At 42.3% G+C, this 18,854-nt stretch overlaps 2 protein-coding genes across 2 annotated transcripts; both read left to right on the forward strand.

Moving 5' to 3' along the window:
- The first annotated feature begins 202 nt into the window (after window positions 1-202).
- cars2 (cysteinyl-tRNA synthetase 2, mitochondrial) lies at window positions 203-10,307 on the forward strand. The gene is made up of 15 exons (XM_014151347.2): window positions 203-1,306; window positions 1,388-1,438; window positions 1,536-1,653; window positions 1,752-1,823; window positions 1,971-2,076; window positions 2,191-2,271; window positions 5,133-5,262; window positions 5,674-5,807; window positions 6,076-6,143; window positions 6,308-6,374; window positions 6,472-6,610; window positions 6,945-7,068; window positions 7,337-7,435; window positions 8,056-8,271; window positions 9,821-10,307. Exons 1-15 carry the CDS (start codon window positions 1,059-1,061, stop codon window positions 9,884-9,886), a joined length of 1,719 nt encoding a protein of 572 aa, XP_014006822.2. The 5' UTR covers window positions 203-1,058; the 3' UTR covers window positions 9,887-10,307.
- A 730-nt stretch (window positions 10,308-11,037) lies between these two features.
- On the forward strand, window positions 11,038-14,013 carry LOC106575128 (ras-related protein Rab-20). Its single transcript, XM_014151346.2, has 2 exons — window positions 11,038-11,567; window positions 12,422-14,013. Exons 1-2 carry the CDS (start codon window positions 11,309-11,311, stop codon window positions 12,988-12,990), a joined length of 828 nt encoding a protein of 275 aa, XP_014006821.1. The 5' UTR covers window positions 11,038-11,308; the 3' UTR covers window positions 12,991-14,013.
- The last annotated feature ends 4,841 nt before the right edge of the window (window positions 14,014-18,854 follow it).

Here is an 18,854-nt window from a genome sequence, read left to right on the forward strand (position 1 = left end):
GGAACTCTTTGGCCTGAATGCCAAGTGTCACATCTGGAGGAAACCAGGCACCATCCCTACGGTGATGCATGGTGGTGGCAGCATCATGCTGTGGCAATGTTTTTCAGTGGCAGGGACTGGGAGACTAGTCTGGATCGAGGGAAAGATGAACAGAGCAAAGTACAGAGAGATCCAATATGAAAACCTGCTCCAGAGAGCTCAGGACCTCAAACTGGGGCGAAGGTTCAACTTCCAACAAGACAATGACCCTAAGCACACAGCCAAGACAACGCAGGAGTGGCTTCGAGACAAGTCTGCTTCAACAAAGTACTGAGTAAAGGGTCTGAATACTTATGTAAATGGAAGGAAGAGTTGGTGTTTGCTTGATTGCGCTTAAGAAATTGTACATTGAACTTGTCTGTGGTTGGCAAGCATGTGAATGATTTGTGTCTGGAGTGTATGGTCGATGAAACGGTGGAGCATGTGTTGTTATATTGTTGTAAGTATGTTGAAGAGAGGGTTGGATTGAAGTGTAGGGTCATTCAGGTTGGACGGGTTGGGAAAGGATTTTGTGGATGGGGGAAGGGTCTATTAGAAGTTAGTAGTGCTCTTTTTTATTTTCTCAGAAGGACTGAGTTAGGTAGGAGGATTTAGAAACGTTATAAACCGTGAATGACCACACACTCCAGCACAGTAGGTGGCGGCATGCACCTTTAACGTTGGTTTGCGGACCACCATTATATCATAGAAGAGCTCGCGAGATCTGGATGTATTGTACGAGGCTAGTTGTGAACGGAATGCAACTTTGTAACGCCGAGTATAGCAGCTTTCAAGATTCGGTTTATGCACGTGCGCTTTACAATCAAATATTGAAGCATGTCGAGGTAGCGATCAGGCACAACGGACGACTTAACAACACATTTGGAAGTGGCAGTTGAGTTGCCTGCTAATCTACATTACTTAGCTATATTGAGAACTGTCAAGCTAGCTAGCTACTTGTCTGTCACGCTTGACACAAGAGACTGGACGAGTGGCTCCGTCGACAGGTACATCCTATTCTTTTGCACTCAGTTGTAACCATGTGGCCCTGCATAACAGTATTTAGGCCGCTTCTATTGAAATTAAGAAGCAGGTATGCTTTCTCAAAGGACACTCAGCTAACGTTAGTGTCACCAAGCAAACTGATCTTCAGACCCAGTGCATCATGTACAGGGGTGGGGAAGAAATGGACTCGACCAACAGGATACGACACGGGGTTGAAGACCTACAACAGCCTCACCAAACAGAAAGAACCACTGGTATTGGCGCAGGAAGGAATTGCTACTTGGTATGGAAAACATGGGATTTCATATAGCTACTGCTGCTGACTGGGTATTGACGGAAGTAACTATTTGTACTGTTACTGCAGGTATAGCTGTGGACCCACTGTCTATGACCATGCTCACCTGGGGCATGCATGGTAACCCACTCTCAAAGTATATTTTCAATGATACAAAATTAAATGTCATAAGTTGATTTTTGCTATACTGAAACGGCTGAACTTTAATCTCTCAAAGTTCCTATGTCAGATTTGACATCATCCAGAGGATTCTATCCAGGGTCTTTGGCATCAATGTCATTCATGTCATGGTCATCACTGACATCGATGATAAAATCATCAGAAGAGCTTTGGAGGTAGGCTTATTATACCTCCAATGCAGCCCCTATAATTGAGATGCTGATGATATTGATGTATTTTTCATACTTTGATTATATTTTTGATGACATTGCAGAAAAGCATATCTCCAACAATCCTCGCCAGAATGTACGAGGAGGAATTTAAAAATGACATGTTAGCCCTGAAGGTGTGTGAGTATGTAATGTTGCTGGGTGGAAGAAATTTGAGCTTTTGTTAGCTGTGTATTATATAGTACTTACCCTGCATACATTAATTACTGCACATATATTTGATATGTTGGCAAAGATATGCATGTTCATTTATATTTTTCAAGGTTCTTCCTCCTGCTGTGTACTTGAGGGTCACTGAGAATATACCTCAAATTGTGGCTTTCATTGAGGGCATCATCAGAAATGAACACGCCTATGCCACAAAACAAGGTATGTCTATATGTAAAAGTAATTTTTGATACATTCTCGTTGTTACTTTCTCAAGCCAAGATCAGTTTGCAAATAGTTGCAGGATCTGAGTTCCGGGTGTTCATTCTGCTGCAGGGGACGTGTATTTCGATATCGGGTCCATCGGGGACCGTTACGGCAAGCTTATGGGTGCTGGAGATGCAGCTGGTGAGCCTGGTACGTGTTTACATCACTTCATTGTGACATGTTTTTGTCATACTTTTTAAAAATGTATTTCACCTTTTATTTAACCAGGTAGGCCAGTTGAGAACAAGCTCTCATTTACAACTGCGACCTGGCCAAGATAAAGCAAAGCAGTTCGACAAAAAACAACAACACAGAGTTACACATGGGATAAACAAAAGTACAGTCAATAACAATAGAAAAATCTATATACAGTGTGTGCAAATGGAGTAAGGAGGTAAGGCAATAAATAGGCCAATAGTAGCGAAGAAATTACAATTTAGCAAATTAACACTGGAGTGATAGATGTGCAGATGATGATATGCAAGTAGAAATACTGGTGTGCAAAAAAAGTAGATAAAAACAATATGGGGATGAGATGGGTAGTTGGATGGGCTATTTACAGATGGACTATGTACAGCTGCAGTGATCGGTAAGCTGCTCAGGTAGCTGATGCTTAAAGTTAGTGAGGGAGATATTTCTCCAACTTCAGCGATTAAAAAAAAAATATATATATATATATTTTTTTTTTTTGCTATTCGTTCCAGTCATTGGCAGCAGAGAACTGGAAGGAAAGGCAGCCAAAGAGGTGTTGGCTTTGGGGATGACCAGTGATATATACCTGCTGGAGTGCGTGCTACGGGTGGGTGTTGTTATGGTGACCAGTGAGCTGAGATAAGGCGGTGCTTTACCTAGCAAAGACTTGTAGATGACCTGGAGCCAGTGGGTCTGGCGACGAATATGTTGCGAGAGCTAGCCGACGAGAGCATACAGGTCGCAGTGGTGGGTGGTATATGGGGCTTTGGTTACAAAACGGATGGCACTGTGATAACTGCATCCAGTTTGCTAAGTAGAGTGTTGGATGCTATTTTGTAAATTACATCGCCGAAGTCGAGGATCGGTAGGATAGTCCGTTTTACGAGGGTATGTTTGGCAGCGTCAGTGAAGGAGGCTTTGTTGCAAAATAGGAAGCCGATTCTAGATTTAATTTTGGATTAGAGATGCTTAATATGAGTCTGGAAGGAGAGTTTAGAGTCTAGCCAGACACCTAGGTATTTGTAGTGGTCCACATATTCTAAATCAGAACCGTCCAGAGTAGTGATGCTATTCGGGCGGGGCGGGCAGTGATCGGTTGAAGAGCATGCATGTAGTTTTACTAACGTTTAAGAGCAGTTGGAGGCCACGGAAGGAGTGTTGTATGGCATTGAAGCTCGGAGGTTTGTAAACACAGTGTCCAAAGAAGGGCCAGATGTTCACAGAATGGTGTCGTCTGCGTAGAGGTGGATCAAGGAATCACCCGCAGCAAGAGCGACATCATTGATATATACAGAATAAAGGGTCGGCCCGAGAATTGAACTACGTGGTACCCCCATAGAGACCGCCAGAGGTCCGGACAACAGGTCCTCCGATTTGACACACTGAACTCTATCTGAGAAGTAGTTGGTGAACTAGGCGAGGCAGTCATTTGAGAAACCAAGGCTGTTGAGTCTGCCGATAAGAATACAGTGATTGACAGCCTTGGCCATGTCGATAAAGATGGCTGCACAGTACGGTCTTTTATCGATGGCGGTTATGATATCATTTAGTACCTTGAGCGTGGCTGAGGTGCACCTGTGACCAGCTCGGAAACCGGATTGCACAGCGGGAAAGGTACGGTGGGATTCGAAATGGTCAATGATCTGTTTGTTCACTTGGCTTTTCGAAGACTTTGGAAAGGCAGGGCAGGATGGATATAGGTCTGTAACAGTTTGGGTCTAGAGTGTCACCCCCTTTGAAGAGGGGGATGACCGCGGCAGCTTTCCAATCTTTAGGAATCTTGGACGATACGTAAGAGAGGTTGAACAGACCAGTAATAGGGGTTGCAACAATGGTGGCGGATAATTTTAGAAAGAGAGGGTCCAGATTGTCTAGCCCAGCTGATATGTACGGGTCCAGGTTTTGCAGCACTTTCAGAACATCTGCTATCTGGATTTGGGTGAAGGAAAAGCTGGGGAGGCTTGGGCAAGTAGCTGCGGGGGGTGCAGAGCTGTTGGCTGGGGTTGGGGTAGCCAGCAGGAAAGCATGGCCAGCCGTAGAGATGCTTATTGAAATTCTCGATTATCATGGATTTATCGGTGGTGACAGTGTTTCCTAGCCTCAGTGCAGTGGGCAGCTGGGAGGAGGTGCTCTTATTCTCCATGGACTTTCCAATGTCCCAGAACTTTTTGGAGTTAGAGCTGCAGGATGCAAATTTCTGTTTGAAAAGGCTAGCCTTTGCATTCCTAACTGACTGTGTGTATTGGTTCCTGACTTCCCTGAAAAGTTGTATATCGCAGGGACTATTCGATGCTAGTGCAGTACACCACTGGATGTTTTTGTGCTGGTCGAGGGCAGTCAGGTCTGGAGTGAACCAAGGGCTATATCTGTTCTTAGTTCTACATTTTTTGAAAGGGGCATGCTTATCTTAAATAATGGTGAGGAAATTACTTTTAAAGAACAACCAGGCATTCTCTACTGACGGGATGAGGTCAATATCCTTCCAGGATACCCGGGCCAGGTCGATTAGAAAGGCCTGTTCGCAGAAGTGTTTTAGGGAGCATTTGACAGTGATGAGGGGTGGTCGTTTGACCGCGGATGCAGGCAATGAGGCAGTGATCGAAAACAGCTGAGGTGTATTTGGAGGGCAAGTTGGTCAGGAAAATATCTATAAGGGTGCCCATGTTTATGTATTTAAGGTTGTACCTGGTGGGTTCCTTGATAATTTGTGTGAGATTGAGGGCATCTAGCTTAGATTGTACTTCCTTTGTGTTTGGAAGACTACAGTATGCTATTTCAAAACCATAGGCAACCTTAAGCTTTAACATATTGTTTCCTAGGGGACACAGAGAAACGGGACAGCAGAGATTTTGCCCTGTGGAAGGCTTCCAAGCCGCAGGAGCCCTCCTGGGAGTCTCCCTGGGGCAAGGGAAGACCCGGCTGGCACATCGAATGCTCCACCATTGCCAGGTGCCAACCTCATTTTACTAACCCTTGGTTATTGAAGAATAACCCTATATTCATCATTCAGGACTAACATAGCACAAACAGATCTGGTACTGTCTTGCCAATGAAAATGACCACTGGAGTTGGCAAGACTGCACAAACAGATCTGGAACCAGGCTATTTTAGGTCATCATCATGTCTTTGCTTTTGTTTTCAACTCATTCTCTGTCACAGCAAGAAATATTTGCCTACCTACCATGGCTTGTGTTCATCTGATAAAATATGCATTTTATTATCACCATGTAATTTATATGTTGGGAGTTCACTGTATGGAGTTAAATAATCCCCCTGGTGTCTGTCACTTGGGGCCAAAAGTATATGGGAATGCAAATAGATCAGTTTCTGAAAGTTTACTTTCACCTCTCTGGTCTCCAGTTCTGTGTTTGGAAGTCAGCTGGACATTCACTCTGGGGGCGTCGATCTGGCCTTCCCTCACCATGAGAATGAGATCGCCCAGTGTGAGGCCTACCACCAGTGTGGCCAGTGGGGGAACTACTTCCTGCACTCAGGTAGGACTCCACAGTCCTGTGACACGTAGGTCGTATTCAGTAGGGCACACCGTAGCAAAACGGAAATTATTTTTTTCTTATTGTACATGTCCAAGGGAGTCTCTTTATGTATCAGTCGGTTTTATTTAGATTGAAAGATAATAAATGTGACTGATGTCCACTTACGTGGATTATGCTTTACTTAAGTCCTCCATGGGTAATGATGGAGAATGGCAAAAGGAGATGATTCATATCTGCATTTCTACTTTTACTTTATTTTCTTATGCAGGACATTTACATCTTAAAGGAAGTGCTGAGAAAATGTCAAAGTCCTTGAATAATTATATAACGATAAAGGTAAAGTGTTGATCTACAGTACATTACTACTTTTAAATAAATAAACATCATTAAATGGTTTCAGGCTTGCACTTTAGAAAATGTCATTTGTTTTATAACAAGTCTAAATTCTTCCTAATTGAGGTAATATGTACTTCATGTGTATTCATCTCTCTCACTTGCAGGATTTCCTAGAATCTTACTCCACCAATGAATTCCGAATGTTCTGCCTTCTGACCAAATACAGATCAGGTGTGAACCCTTTTTGGTTGTTTTTATGATGGTAAACTGGTTTTCATTTTACTCAAGTGATGTTGAGCTCTGGGGTCATCTTTTTTGTTGTTCACAGCAATCGACTACAGTGACGCCAGCTTGAACGAAGCTCGGAGCTCCCTGGCAACCATTACTGCCTTCACCCATGATGCCCAGGCCTACATGAGGGGCCAGCTGCAGTGCCAGGCTGTGCAGGAGGGGGCATTATGGGAAAGGTAGGGCCTACATCTCCTTTCTGCTATTATACTTTATATGCAGTGGAGTACAGCATTGAATACACACACACAAATTCATTCTAGTGCAGGAACATCGTATCAGGAGAGTCACATGCATTCTCAGTTCATTGAGACATTACTGCCATTTTCGTTTCTGATGACGGCTTTGTCAGGATGATACATTCACGGGCATATTTTACACAAGGTGGGTCACTTATTTATGTTTAATTGTCGTAGGTCAGGTTGAACAGTTAATTTTTCCTACCATATCCCATGTCCTTCAGAAGGTAAGCAGATTTACCTTGACCAATTCCTTGGCGTCTGTGTTTTCAAGGTTAGCTGAAACCAAAGCAAACGTTGTCAGAGCACTGGCAGATGACTTTGATACGCCAAGGGTTGTTAATGCCATCATGAGCCTTGTTTACCATGGGAACCGCCATCTTCAGCCCATCGCTAAGGTAACCTGTCAAGATGAGAACCATGACAAATGTAGCGTACCACTCTGAGGAACAGTTTCAGGCAAAGAAAGTCAACGTCTCAGCATGTCGACACACAACTAACCTGAATAATATGTAACATAATCACAAGTCATACCTTCACACATTGCATTGAATTTTTACAAAGATGACACAATTTCTCATGTAGATTTTCCTGTGTTTCATAAGGGGATTGCTTGTACTGTATGGTGAATGGTTCACTGTTACTTGTTGTGCCTTGTCTGAGTAGCCTGACAGATCACCAAGGAGCCCAGCTGTGTTTGGGGCCTTCCTCACCTACATCAGGGAAGTCTTTGAGGTCCTGGGGGTTGACCTGCTGGACAGAAAGGTCAGAGATTAAAGTTCATAGTAACACAAAGCTCACTGACATTATGACAGCACAATAGGAGTGTATCTCCTCAAATACTCAGCGCACCACTAAGGTCGGGGTTCAATCCGATCGGGCTTTGCACCTTTTAAAGCAATCTTCACGGAGACCGTATTCACAGTAAATGCAGCATATGTCGGCTCAATCGGAAATAGACTTTAAATATCAATAAGCACTATTATACGGATCTACCACTGATTGGATTGAATCCTGGCCTTATTCCAGTGCAACATATGATTGTGTGACTGCACCATTTTAATGGTAAATGTCCATAAACCATTGCCACCATCTCTTTGATATAAATGCCAGCAGTATTGGTAGTATGTTGTCTTTTTGATGCAAGTTACTTTTTTCTGTGGTTAAAATGGCACCTATTATGGGCCTAAAATCAGGTTAATTATAACCATTTTACATTACAATTGACAGTTTAGTAATTTAGCAGACACTTTTATCCAGGGCATACATTTTTGTACTGGTCCGCCATGGGAATTGAATCCACAAACCTGAGCCACACAGGACCATAAGGGACCATAACCCTAACTGCTTTACTTGTTCCATATCTCACCTATCTTCATCTTCAGGAGGCTCATTCTGTTGATTCTTCGGGGACCCTAGAGAACGTGGTGGAGCAGTTGGCTCGTTTCCGTAGCGATGTGCGGGCCTTCGCTTTGTCCGTGGAAGACATGCCTGGAGAGCCCGCCCATGCCAGTCCAAGACCACACTCAGAAAAGTTACCCCTCCTCAAGGCCTGCGACACTCTGCGGAAAGACCTTGCATCTATAGGAGTGCACATAAGGGTTAGTGTGTGTGTAGGTCAGTGGAGGCTCCTCAAAGGAGGAAGGGGAAGATGATCCTACTCAGTGAGTTTCATTAAAAATAGTGAAACCTTAAAGTTATCCTTTTTAGATAAATCTATACTAAATATATTCACACCAAATAACTGATTAAAACAGTGTTTTGAAATTAAGGTCTACAGTAGCCTCAACAGCACTCTCTCAGGTAGAACCATGGTGTAGCCAGAGAACAGCTAGTTTCCGTCCTCTGGGTTTATTGACTTCAATACAAAACCTAGGAGGCTCATAGACTTACACAATAATTATAGCAACTTCGAGGACGTGCTCCAACATATCAGAGCTCTTGCAACATGAACTGACATGTTATCCTACCAATCAAAAGTGTGGACATTTACAAGCTAAAATGAACGAGAGAAACTGCAAATTACTTGTGCAATTTTTTTGGTGCATTTTGGTAATAGACGCCCATTGGACTTTTTGCAGTTTTAGCGCCCCCTTGTATGCTAAGCCGGTAATAGCATAAATCACGGAATGGCAGAATAACAGTAAAAATCTGGATAACGCCCAAGCTCATTGTAGCAGGTTTACTAACGCGTTACTTCTAGTAGCTATGTTGACTGTGACATTAGCTAATATGGTGATAATTGTAGGCTGTGTGTAGCGGTTAGCGGGTACGTTATGAAAGTTTGTCTTGGAGAGGTTTTTTCACTGGGTCACAGACAGCTGTTGTGCATCAAGGTCCACAAGTGAAGAGAAAAGGTGAGATGCGAGAAGAAATTGTACATCGAGCAAGGTGATGATGCTGTTTGTATGTGGCTGCTATGAAAGTGAACTGTTTGTGCGGGTGATCAGGGGTGTATTCCTTCTGCCAATTCTGTTGCAAAACGTTTCTTAAACGTAAGTAAACGGGATGGACTGACCTGCAATAGAAACTCTTGATTTGGTTGTAAAACTAAACAAATGTTTGGACTAATGATTACACCCTAGATCCGCTAGATGCAGGCAAGAGTGTGCAAGGCGGTATTGAATGTGTCACTGCCACCTTTCTCTCAACCTCCTGTGCACCTATGTTAATACGTTATAAACTTAGGTTAGGTTGTAGCAACCTCATGATGGGTATAGGGCAAATTCAAGTATCATGTAGTAGCCTAAACCTATCGATGTTACATTGAGCTGGGTGAATGGAATATGAATGACATGAGTAAAGAAAGTTTTGGAAGCACTGGATTATTTCTCATTTAGTATTTAATTGTCAGATTTAATTTAGGCAAGTAATATTTGAATGAAGAAAAAAATCACATTTAACACTTGACATATTTTTCCTCAAAAGTAAAACCATAGGGTAAAACTAATCCAAGAAGTTGAACACTTAGAAACTTTATGCCATCTAGTGTCTAAAAATACATCCTGCATAGCTATGTACTGATATTGCAAAATAAACCATACTGTTCTTTTTTGCTTGAAAGACTTGAGTGTTTGTAGTATGAGGAAGTTTAAACTGGGTGACATTCCTTCATTATGACTCAAGTTGTTCTTTTTTTTCTGGATTCAGGACAGAGGCCCCAACTCCACGTGGGAGATTTTGCAGAGGAGGCCAGCTGGCCAGGACAAGAAATAATAGAACAGAATTGCGAACAGAATGTGCTTAGATTGAGTTTTGTATGTCCTGGTTTGGATGAAGATTGAGGACTACCACAAAGACTGGGAGACATGGGGTTGGAGCTGCTATGATGTTGACGGTTTACTCAAGACTTTGGAAGGATTGGTATAATGGAATTTGTCATAGGGCAGGTTGGACTAGTTATAAATGGGATTGTCATAAAATTATACTTAGGTCTGCAGAAAAGTGTTGATAGGATTGTATATAAAATATTGTTAATGTAAAATATTTTTCACCTTAAGCTACTTTATTCAAAGTAAAATGTATTTCAGGGGAATGACTATCAAATATGTAAATCTTTTGAAATCAGAATTGTCAAATTATTCCTGTGCAAAATGCCATTTAAATTATTACACACTAAAACAAAATATAAATGCAACATGTAAAGTCTTGGTCCCATGTTTCCTGAGCTGAAATAGAAAATCAAAGACATTTTCCATATGCCCAAGAAGCTTATTTTCTCAAATGTTGTGCACAAATTTATTTACATCCCTCTTAGTGAGCATTTCACCTTTGCCAAGATAATGCATCCACCAGACAGGTGTGACATATCAAGAAGTTGATTAAACAGCAGGGTCATTACACAGGTGCACCTTGTGCTGGGGACAAAAGGCCACTTTAAAAGGTGCAGTTTTGTAACCCAAAACAATGCCACAGATGTCTCAAGTTTTGAGGGAGTGTGTTATTGGCATGCTGACTCCAGGAATATCCACTAGAGCTGTTGCCAGATAATTTAATGTTCAATTCTCTACCATAAGCTGCCTCCAACGTTGTCCAGTGGATTTTGCCTGCTATTTTTGTTAAGTGTTTGTCTTTCTGTTGTTACATTATGCTAATTGCTACTGATTTCATCAACACACACATTAGAGGGGGTGGAAATATAGAAGTAAAAAGATCCCAACCTTTGTGATTAAATCTTAATTTCTAGGTTTATTAATTGTTATCAAATAAAGGTCACAAGACAAATATAGCACATCAAGTACAATAGCTACACCCATGCAAATATAAAGGGAAAACTCTCTTTGGGTTACATTTTCCAATCAAATCTCAGTTATTTGATTGATGTTCCTGCATGCTCGTTGGCCAGATACTACACAAGCTTCCCCTGTCGTTATTTTCTGAGTGAACTCTGATCATTGAGCAAGTTGTGTCACAATTTCATTGATATATCCGTTCATGTAGAAACGAGTCATGTGCCTTTTATTCTGCGGTGGATGCTAAATGGGCAGAAGTTGACTCACTGTTGGTTTGGTAAATCCTATGCATTCTTTCGCTTTAGACATACACATGTTCTATGCATGTCAAAACCGAAGGCCACCTGACAGACCGGAACAGTAGGGAAGCTTAATTGCTTTGACAGTTTTATCAAATACGTTTCTAATGAAAGTGAATTGCACTTTTGAGATAGTGTCGCCTGTTCGGGTGTCTAGACGGAGAATGAAAAGAACCATGCCTGAAATGAAAAGGGCGAGGAGGCCCGACGTGAAACTGGTTATATTGGGGGACATGAACGTTGGAAAGACCTCTCTGTTACACAGGTACATGGATAAAAAGTTCAATGATACCATTAGTACCGTCGGCGGTGCGTTCTACTTAAAGCAGTGGGGACCCTACAACATATCGCTTTGGGACACCGCAGGTAGGTATTTTTTTTATGATAAAATGTTTTATTTCCAGTACTAGTATAGCACATGGGGAAAGTGCGGTGTCAATTTCTACTTTTATTTAGCATTTTTAAGTGCACAGACAAGACTAATTGCAACTAATTAGGCTATACCCATCAAGCGTAATTTGTTGACAGACGCAAGCATCAATATGTATTTTCCAAATTCACAGTAGGGTTTCAAGATTATTATTTTTTTAATTTGTATTTTATGTCTAATTTTGGGGGGATTTGTTTATAGTGACGAAAGAATGGGTTGAGGTAGTGCTTGCCACGGTAGTTAGGCCTACTTTGCATACAGAGCTCAACTGAAGATTACCTCTTTTCTTGAGTGACTGGATTTTTCCATTCAATAAAGCAACCAGTAGCTTTCGTGTGTGGAATACCCACAGCATAATACAAATGGGTATATATGGTAAAAGTTTCTGTCTACCCGTGTTTGTGGAGCGACCGTGCATTCATAAACGCATATAAGGGAAAGGGGGATACCTAGTCAGTTGTACAACTGAATGCCTAAAACTGAAATGTGTCTAATGCATTTAACCCAACCCCTCTGAATTAGAGAGGTGCGGCGGGTTGCCTTAATCGACATCCATGTCTTTGGTGCCCGGGGAACAGTGGGTTAACTGCCTTGCGCAGGGGCAGAACAACAGATTTTTACCTCATATTGATTCCCGCAAGGGAGATGGGTTTCTTGGAGCAGTTGTTAGCGTGCAGGTCTTTTACCCAGAAGGTTGAGGTTTCGCAGACCACCTTGGACAAGCTCACTCTCCCTTCTTGATTCATTACACTATGTAACTATCTAAACATGCTTAATGTTTCACTACTAGGTCGGGAGCAGTTCCACGGGCTCGGCTCCATGTACTGCCGCGGCGCGTCTGCTGTCATCCTTACCTATGACGTGACCAACTGGCAGAGCCTGGCCGAGCTGGAGGAGCGCTTCCTGTCTCTCACCGACACAGCCAATCACGACTGCATCTACTCCGTGGTGGGCAACAAGGCTGACCTTACTGACCCCTCCAATGCGGAAGAAGACTATGAGGGGGGTTGCCCCGTCCACACACAGCACTATGCCTGCCACCTCATCCCTCTAGCCTCCCCTACTACGGTCTCCCCCGTGGCCAACCGAGAGGTTCAAAAGGAGGACGCCGTGGCGCTCTACCAGCGTATCCTCCGGTACAAGGCGCTGGATGAGCGTTTGAGCCCGCCTGCAGAGAGGATGTGCTTTGAAACGAGCGCCAAGACGGGTGCCAATGTGGACGAGTTGTTCGAGACGCTGTTCGAAATGGTGCTGCCGTCCATCCTGAGGATGAGGTCGGAGAGCGAGGCCTCACCCACCATAGACCTGGAGGACTATGGGCCGGTGTCCAGCAAGCAAACCAAGGGGGGCTGCTGCTGAACGGAGTAGGGTGAAGTAGCCCCAAGATGCTGATCTTGGGTCTATTTTGCATTTTCCCCACAAATGGGTAAGGTTAGGATTGTGGGAGGGGAAGTTGATCCTAGATCTGTACCTTGGGGAACGTTTACACCAGAGCCTGCTGAAGACAAGGAAGAAGTCTTGGGGAGAATCTCAATTGTATACGCCTCGCCTCTTCTCTCCTAGTATTCTTCTCATAACCCATTGGATGAGAAAGCCAGAGGTCCCTTCCCTCTGACCATCTTAAAACCTATTGGAGGAGCTGGAGAGAGGATGCAAGGAGAATGCAATTGAGAATCTTCCCTGGAGTTAGGGGTAGGTTTTCACAGACGTACACCCACGTTGTTTCTACTCTAATACAGAGGGATTACTCATCAAGTGAGCTCAACTGTTCAGCAGGGCCAGATTACCGAACAGGCACTGGGCATGTGCCCTGGGCCCCTAACCCATGTTTTTGTTGCATATGATACCAAAATGTGTAGAATTGTAGGAAATTAGGTTTAAAACTGCAAAATTATCTTAACCTCATGGCAAAATGTGAACAAAATGAGATGCGCTATAAAATACCAACAAAACACAACATCTGCACAATGGCAAAAGTGTAGAATTGTAGGAAATTGGCTTTAAAACTGTATTTGTCAAAATTTGCTCTTAGCCTCATGACAAAATGTGTAGAATAGCATTAGAAAACTTCATGTTTTTCTCTGCACCATGGCAAAATGTGCCAATTCTGTAAGTAAGTCCAGTAGTCTGGCACTGCTGTTCATATTTCATATTTTATGGTTTCACATTAAAAAGGAAATGACACTTTCAATGTTTTTTTTGTCAATTCTGATCTTGGGGAATTTTTGGACTGAGTTGCACAAAAATGTCACTTGTCTGAGCTGTTTGTCCTTGCTAGAAAATGCAGTTTCACTTGATTTTTGTGGCATTTGCCATTTTCAGACACCTTTTAATTTCATTCTTTGTTTACCATTGCCTAAATTAAAGCCATTCTACCTCCAATAATAGTTATTGAATTTCAGCTTTCTGTGAATAACATGGTTTTTCATTTTGAAGGCACCATATTGTTATTAAAAATATGGTGTAAAATGCTACCACAAGGGTGTAGTGTAGGGACTGTTTTTAGAGAGCTCCAATTGAATATGGAGGACGAAGAGTATGGCCAAGCACCAGAATATCCTCTTTACCCCAAAGACACGCTGCCACCTTGACTAAGAAATCGAACAGAATTGATGTACTGGTGAGTCCCTGATGAGATTTCAAACTACTGTGCTTCATTTTAAACAACATTTTCACACATCCACTACTCAATTTTCTCTGGGAATTTAGAACATAAACATTTCGATATTTTCAGAATCCCAACTAGGGCTGAGTGACTTGTTATTGTGGCCACTTTACTCACCTGTCACCTTAGCCTTTGGAACAAGTGTTCTAGTAAGAGGTTTACATGCCAGAGTGTCTGTCTAGAACTGCGCCGTGGATATGATGGTGTGTGTTTGTCTTGAGCTGGTTAAACTAAGGTCCCTATCTGACAATCTGGGATGGACTGGGACCAGAAATGTTCTATATATATATATATATATATATATATAAAGAAATGTCTGTTTTTCAGGACCCCGTCTTTCAAAGATAATTTGTAAAAATCCAAATACCTTCACATATCTTCATTGTAAAGGGTTTTAACACTGTTTCCCATGCTTGTTCAATGAACCATAAACAATTTATGAGCATGCACCTGTGGAACATTCGTTAAGACACTAACAGCTTACAGATTGTAGGCAATTAAGGTCACAGTTAGGAAAACGTAGGACACTAGAGGCCTTTCTACTGACTCTGAAAAACACTGCGTTTATCATCGAAGGAATGAGCGTTACACCGAGGCCTGTACTCTGGATCGAGGTGGAGGGTCCGTCCTGTTCTGGGGCGGTGTCACAGCATCATTGGACTGAGCTTCTTGTCATTGCAGGCAATCTCAACGCTGTGCATTACAGGGAAGACTTCCTCCTCCCTCATGTTGTACCCTTCCTGTAAACTTATCCTGACATGACCCTCCAGCATGACAATGCCACCAGCCATACTGCTCGTTCTGTGTGTGATTTCCTGACAGGAATGTCAGTGTTCTGCCATGACCAGCGAAGAGCCCGGATCTCTGTGAGGGCTAGGGCCATTCCCCCCAGAAATGTCCGGGAACTTGCAGGTGCCTTGGTGGAAGAGTGGGGTAACATCTCACAGCAAGAACTGGAAAATCTGGTGCAGTCCATGAGGAGATGCATTGCAGTACTTAATGCAGCTGGTGGCCACACCAGATACTAACTGTTACTTTTGATTTTGACCCCCCTTTGTTCGGGGACACATTATTCCATTTCTGTTAGTCACATTTCTGTGGAACTTCTTCAGTGTATGTCTTAGTTGTTGAATCTTGTTATGTTCATACAAATATTTAAACATGTCCAGTTTGCTGAAAATAAACATAGTTGACAGTGAGAGGACGTTTCTTTTTTTGCTGAGTTTAGAAAACTCCCGTTGGCAAAAAAAATGAAGTGCAACACAAAGAATTTGTTCCGAACTGAAAGCATGTCCATGATGTGTCATATGAACGATATGAGGGCTGAGAATATTGTTCAGATTAATGATTAATTGTGCATAAAAATGGAAACGCTCAAACAGATAATCATCAGGGAATGGTAAAACATGCAAGCGGAGTCTGATCACCCTCTTCCCGACTGAGATTTCTGCAGAGTATTTGTGCTTCTATATCAACTGGCTCTTCAAGAAAAGGACACGCCATGTCTGACACCTCCTTCAGTCTGCAGGCTTTTGATAAAGAGGAGAAACTCGGGGTTAGTTGAAAACCTGCCAGCGAGCAGGTTAGCTTAATGGAGTATGTTGCCATAGTGACTGACTCCGAGTTAAGCTGAACTGGCTTTGTAAAACGGGGCCCAGGTCATCTGATAAAGCAACATCACTCTCCTTATTGGTCAATAGCCCTTACACAGCCTGGAGGTGTGTTTTGGGTCATTGTCCTGTTGAAAAACTAATTATAGTCCCTCTAAGTGCAAACCAGATGGGATGGCGTATCGCTGCAGAATGCTGTGGTAGCCATCCTGGATAAGTGTGCCTCGAATTCTAAATAAATCACCAATAGTGTCACCAGCAAAGCACCCCCACACCATCACACCTCCTCCTCCATGCTTCACATTGGGAACCACACATGCAGAGATCCTCCGTTCACCTACTCTGCGTCTCACAAAGACACGGCGGTTGGAACCAAAAATCTCAAATTTGGACTCATCAGACCAAATGACAGATTTCCACTGGTCTAATGTCCGTTGTGTCAGTTTCTTGGCCCAAGTAAAGCCTCTTCTTCTTATTGGTGTCCTTTAGTAGGTGTCTCTTTGCAGCAATTCGACCACGAATTCCTGATTCATGCAGTCTCCTCTGAACAGTTGATGTTGAGATGTGTCTGTTACTTGAACTCTGTGAAGCGTTTATTTTGGGCTGCAATCTGAGGTGTAGTTAACTCTAATGAACTTATCCTCTGCAGCAGAGGTAACTCTGGTTCATTCTTTCCTGTGGGGGTCCTCATGAGAGCCAGTTTCATCATAGCGCTTTATGTTTTTTGTGACTGCACTTGAAGAAACTTTGAAAGTTCTTGATATTTTCCGGATTGACTGACCTTCAAGTCTTAAAGTAATGATGGACTGTCATTTCTCTTTGATTATTTGAGCTGTTCTTGCCATAATATGGACCTGGTATTTTACCAAATAGGGTAATCTTCTGGATACCACCCCTACCTTGTCACGTCACAACACAACTCATTAGGCTCAAACGCATTAAGAAGGAAAGAAATTCCTCAAATTAACTTTTAACAAGGCACACCTGTTAATTGAAATGCTTTCCAGGCGACTACTCTATGAAGCTGGTTGAGAGAATCCCAAATGTGTGCAAAGTTGCCATCAAGACAAAGGTTTACTACTTTGAAGAATCTAAAATATATTTCGAAATATACACTTTTTTGGTTACTACATGATTCCATGTGTTATTTCATAGTTTTGATGTCTTCACTATTATTCTACAATGTAGAAAATAGTAAAAATAAAGAAAAACCCTTGAATGAGTAGGTGTGTCAAATTTTGACGGGTACTGTATATGATGGGTACTGTGTATATATATATATACAGTATCTGTCTAAAGTTTGGACACACCTACTCATTCCAGGGTTTTTCTTTATTTTTACTATTTTCTCATTTTAGTACAAATAAAGAAAAACCCTTAAGTAGGTGTGTCAACTTTTCCCTGGTACTGTGTGCTCTACCAACTGTGGCTCAGTTGGTAGAGCATGGTGTTTGCAACGCCAGCATGGTGTGTGCAATGCCAGGGTTGTGGGTTCGATTCCCACGGGGGGCCAGTACAAAAAAAATGCATGAAATGAAATGAATGTATTCACTACTGTAAGTCGCTCTGAATAAGAGCGTCTGCTAAATGACTAAAATGTAAAATATATCCTCTTGTCATTGGTCAAGCTCTTTGACTTAGATACTCTGATCTCATGGACGTTGTCAACACTGAAAACATTTGGGCCTATGTTTATATCCACTGTAAGTAAAGCAGGTTGATCTTGACTTAAATATTGACCTATTGTATGACTCCCAGACTTCTGTTTTCTTACCATGTATTGTATTCATAAAGGCTGTGTGCTTTCTACAATAAGTTTCTCTTCACCCACACATGCTAAAGAAGTTTGTCTTGTATTTGTCAGTGTAAATTGATTGGAAAGGGGTATAGCACTGTAGTGGAATTTTTTTTCTGTTTGTACTTCTCACTGTCTTTGCATTTGCACAGCAGTTGAATACGTCTAGATGTAATATGTTAGCATTTGTGCTACACTAGTAAGCATGCATGTTCGCCAATCCATATAGTAGGGCTGCACGATTAATCGAATTCAGATTGAAATTGCAATATTGACATGTGCAATATCCATATTGCAAGAGGCTGCGATTCTCCTTTGACACTCCATTAATACAACAAAAACTATACTATGGCACCTCTTCCAATGAGATGCGCTAGCATTTCCCAAACTCGGTCCTTGGGATCCCAAGGGGTGCACATTTCATTTTTGCACTACCACTACACAGCTGATTAAAATGATCAAAGCTTGATGATTTGTTGATTATTTGAATCAACTGTGTAGTGCTAGGGCAAAAACAAAATGTCCACCCCTTGGGGTCCCGAGGAGCGAGTTTGGGAAACCCTGATTGCTGACCTAGCGGGCTCTCTCAGTTTTTGCATGGCATGCACATGCTGGCCAATCACAAGTGTCCTAAGCGCAGTTAGATGCTAAACCTCGGGAAAATGAGTGCTGCGACTGCTAATCGAGATCGATTTGGTGCCAAAGTATCTTCAGTGGTATGACAGTATTTCGGCTATAGGCAAACCGATATTAACCATATGCAAGTGTTGTGTAAAAAGTGCTTCAGAGTTGTGACGACAACAAATGTATTCAATAATCTGAAGAAGAACAATCCCCTACGACGACAATCCCCCCTCAGCCACAGCCAGCCACCTACATTAAACAGGCATTGATTGACGATTAGTTTTCAAAATATCCCGCAGACACAGAAATCACAGAGGCTATCACCTCCACTGAGTATACAAAGCATTAAGAAAATCTGCTCTTTCCATGAAATAGACTGACCAGGTGAATCTGGGTGAAAGCTATGATTCCTTATTGATGTCACTTGTTAAATCAACTTCAGTCAGTGTGGATGAAGGGGAGGAGACATGTTAAAGAAGGATTTTTAAGCCTTGAGACAATGGAGAGATGGATTTTGTATGTGTGGCAT

The sequence above is a fragment of the Salmo salar genome, chromosome ssa17, assembly GCF_905237065.1.
Source record: "Salmo salar chromosome ssa17, Ssal_v3.1, whole genome shotgun sequence".
Lineage (NCBI taxonomy): Eukaryota > Metazoa > Chordata > Actinopteri > Salmoniformes > Salmonidae > Salmo > Salmo salar.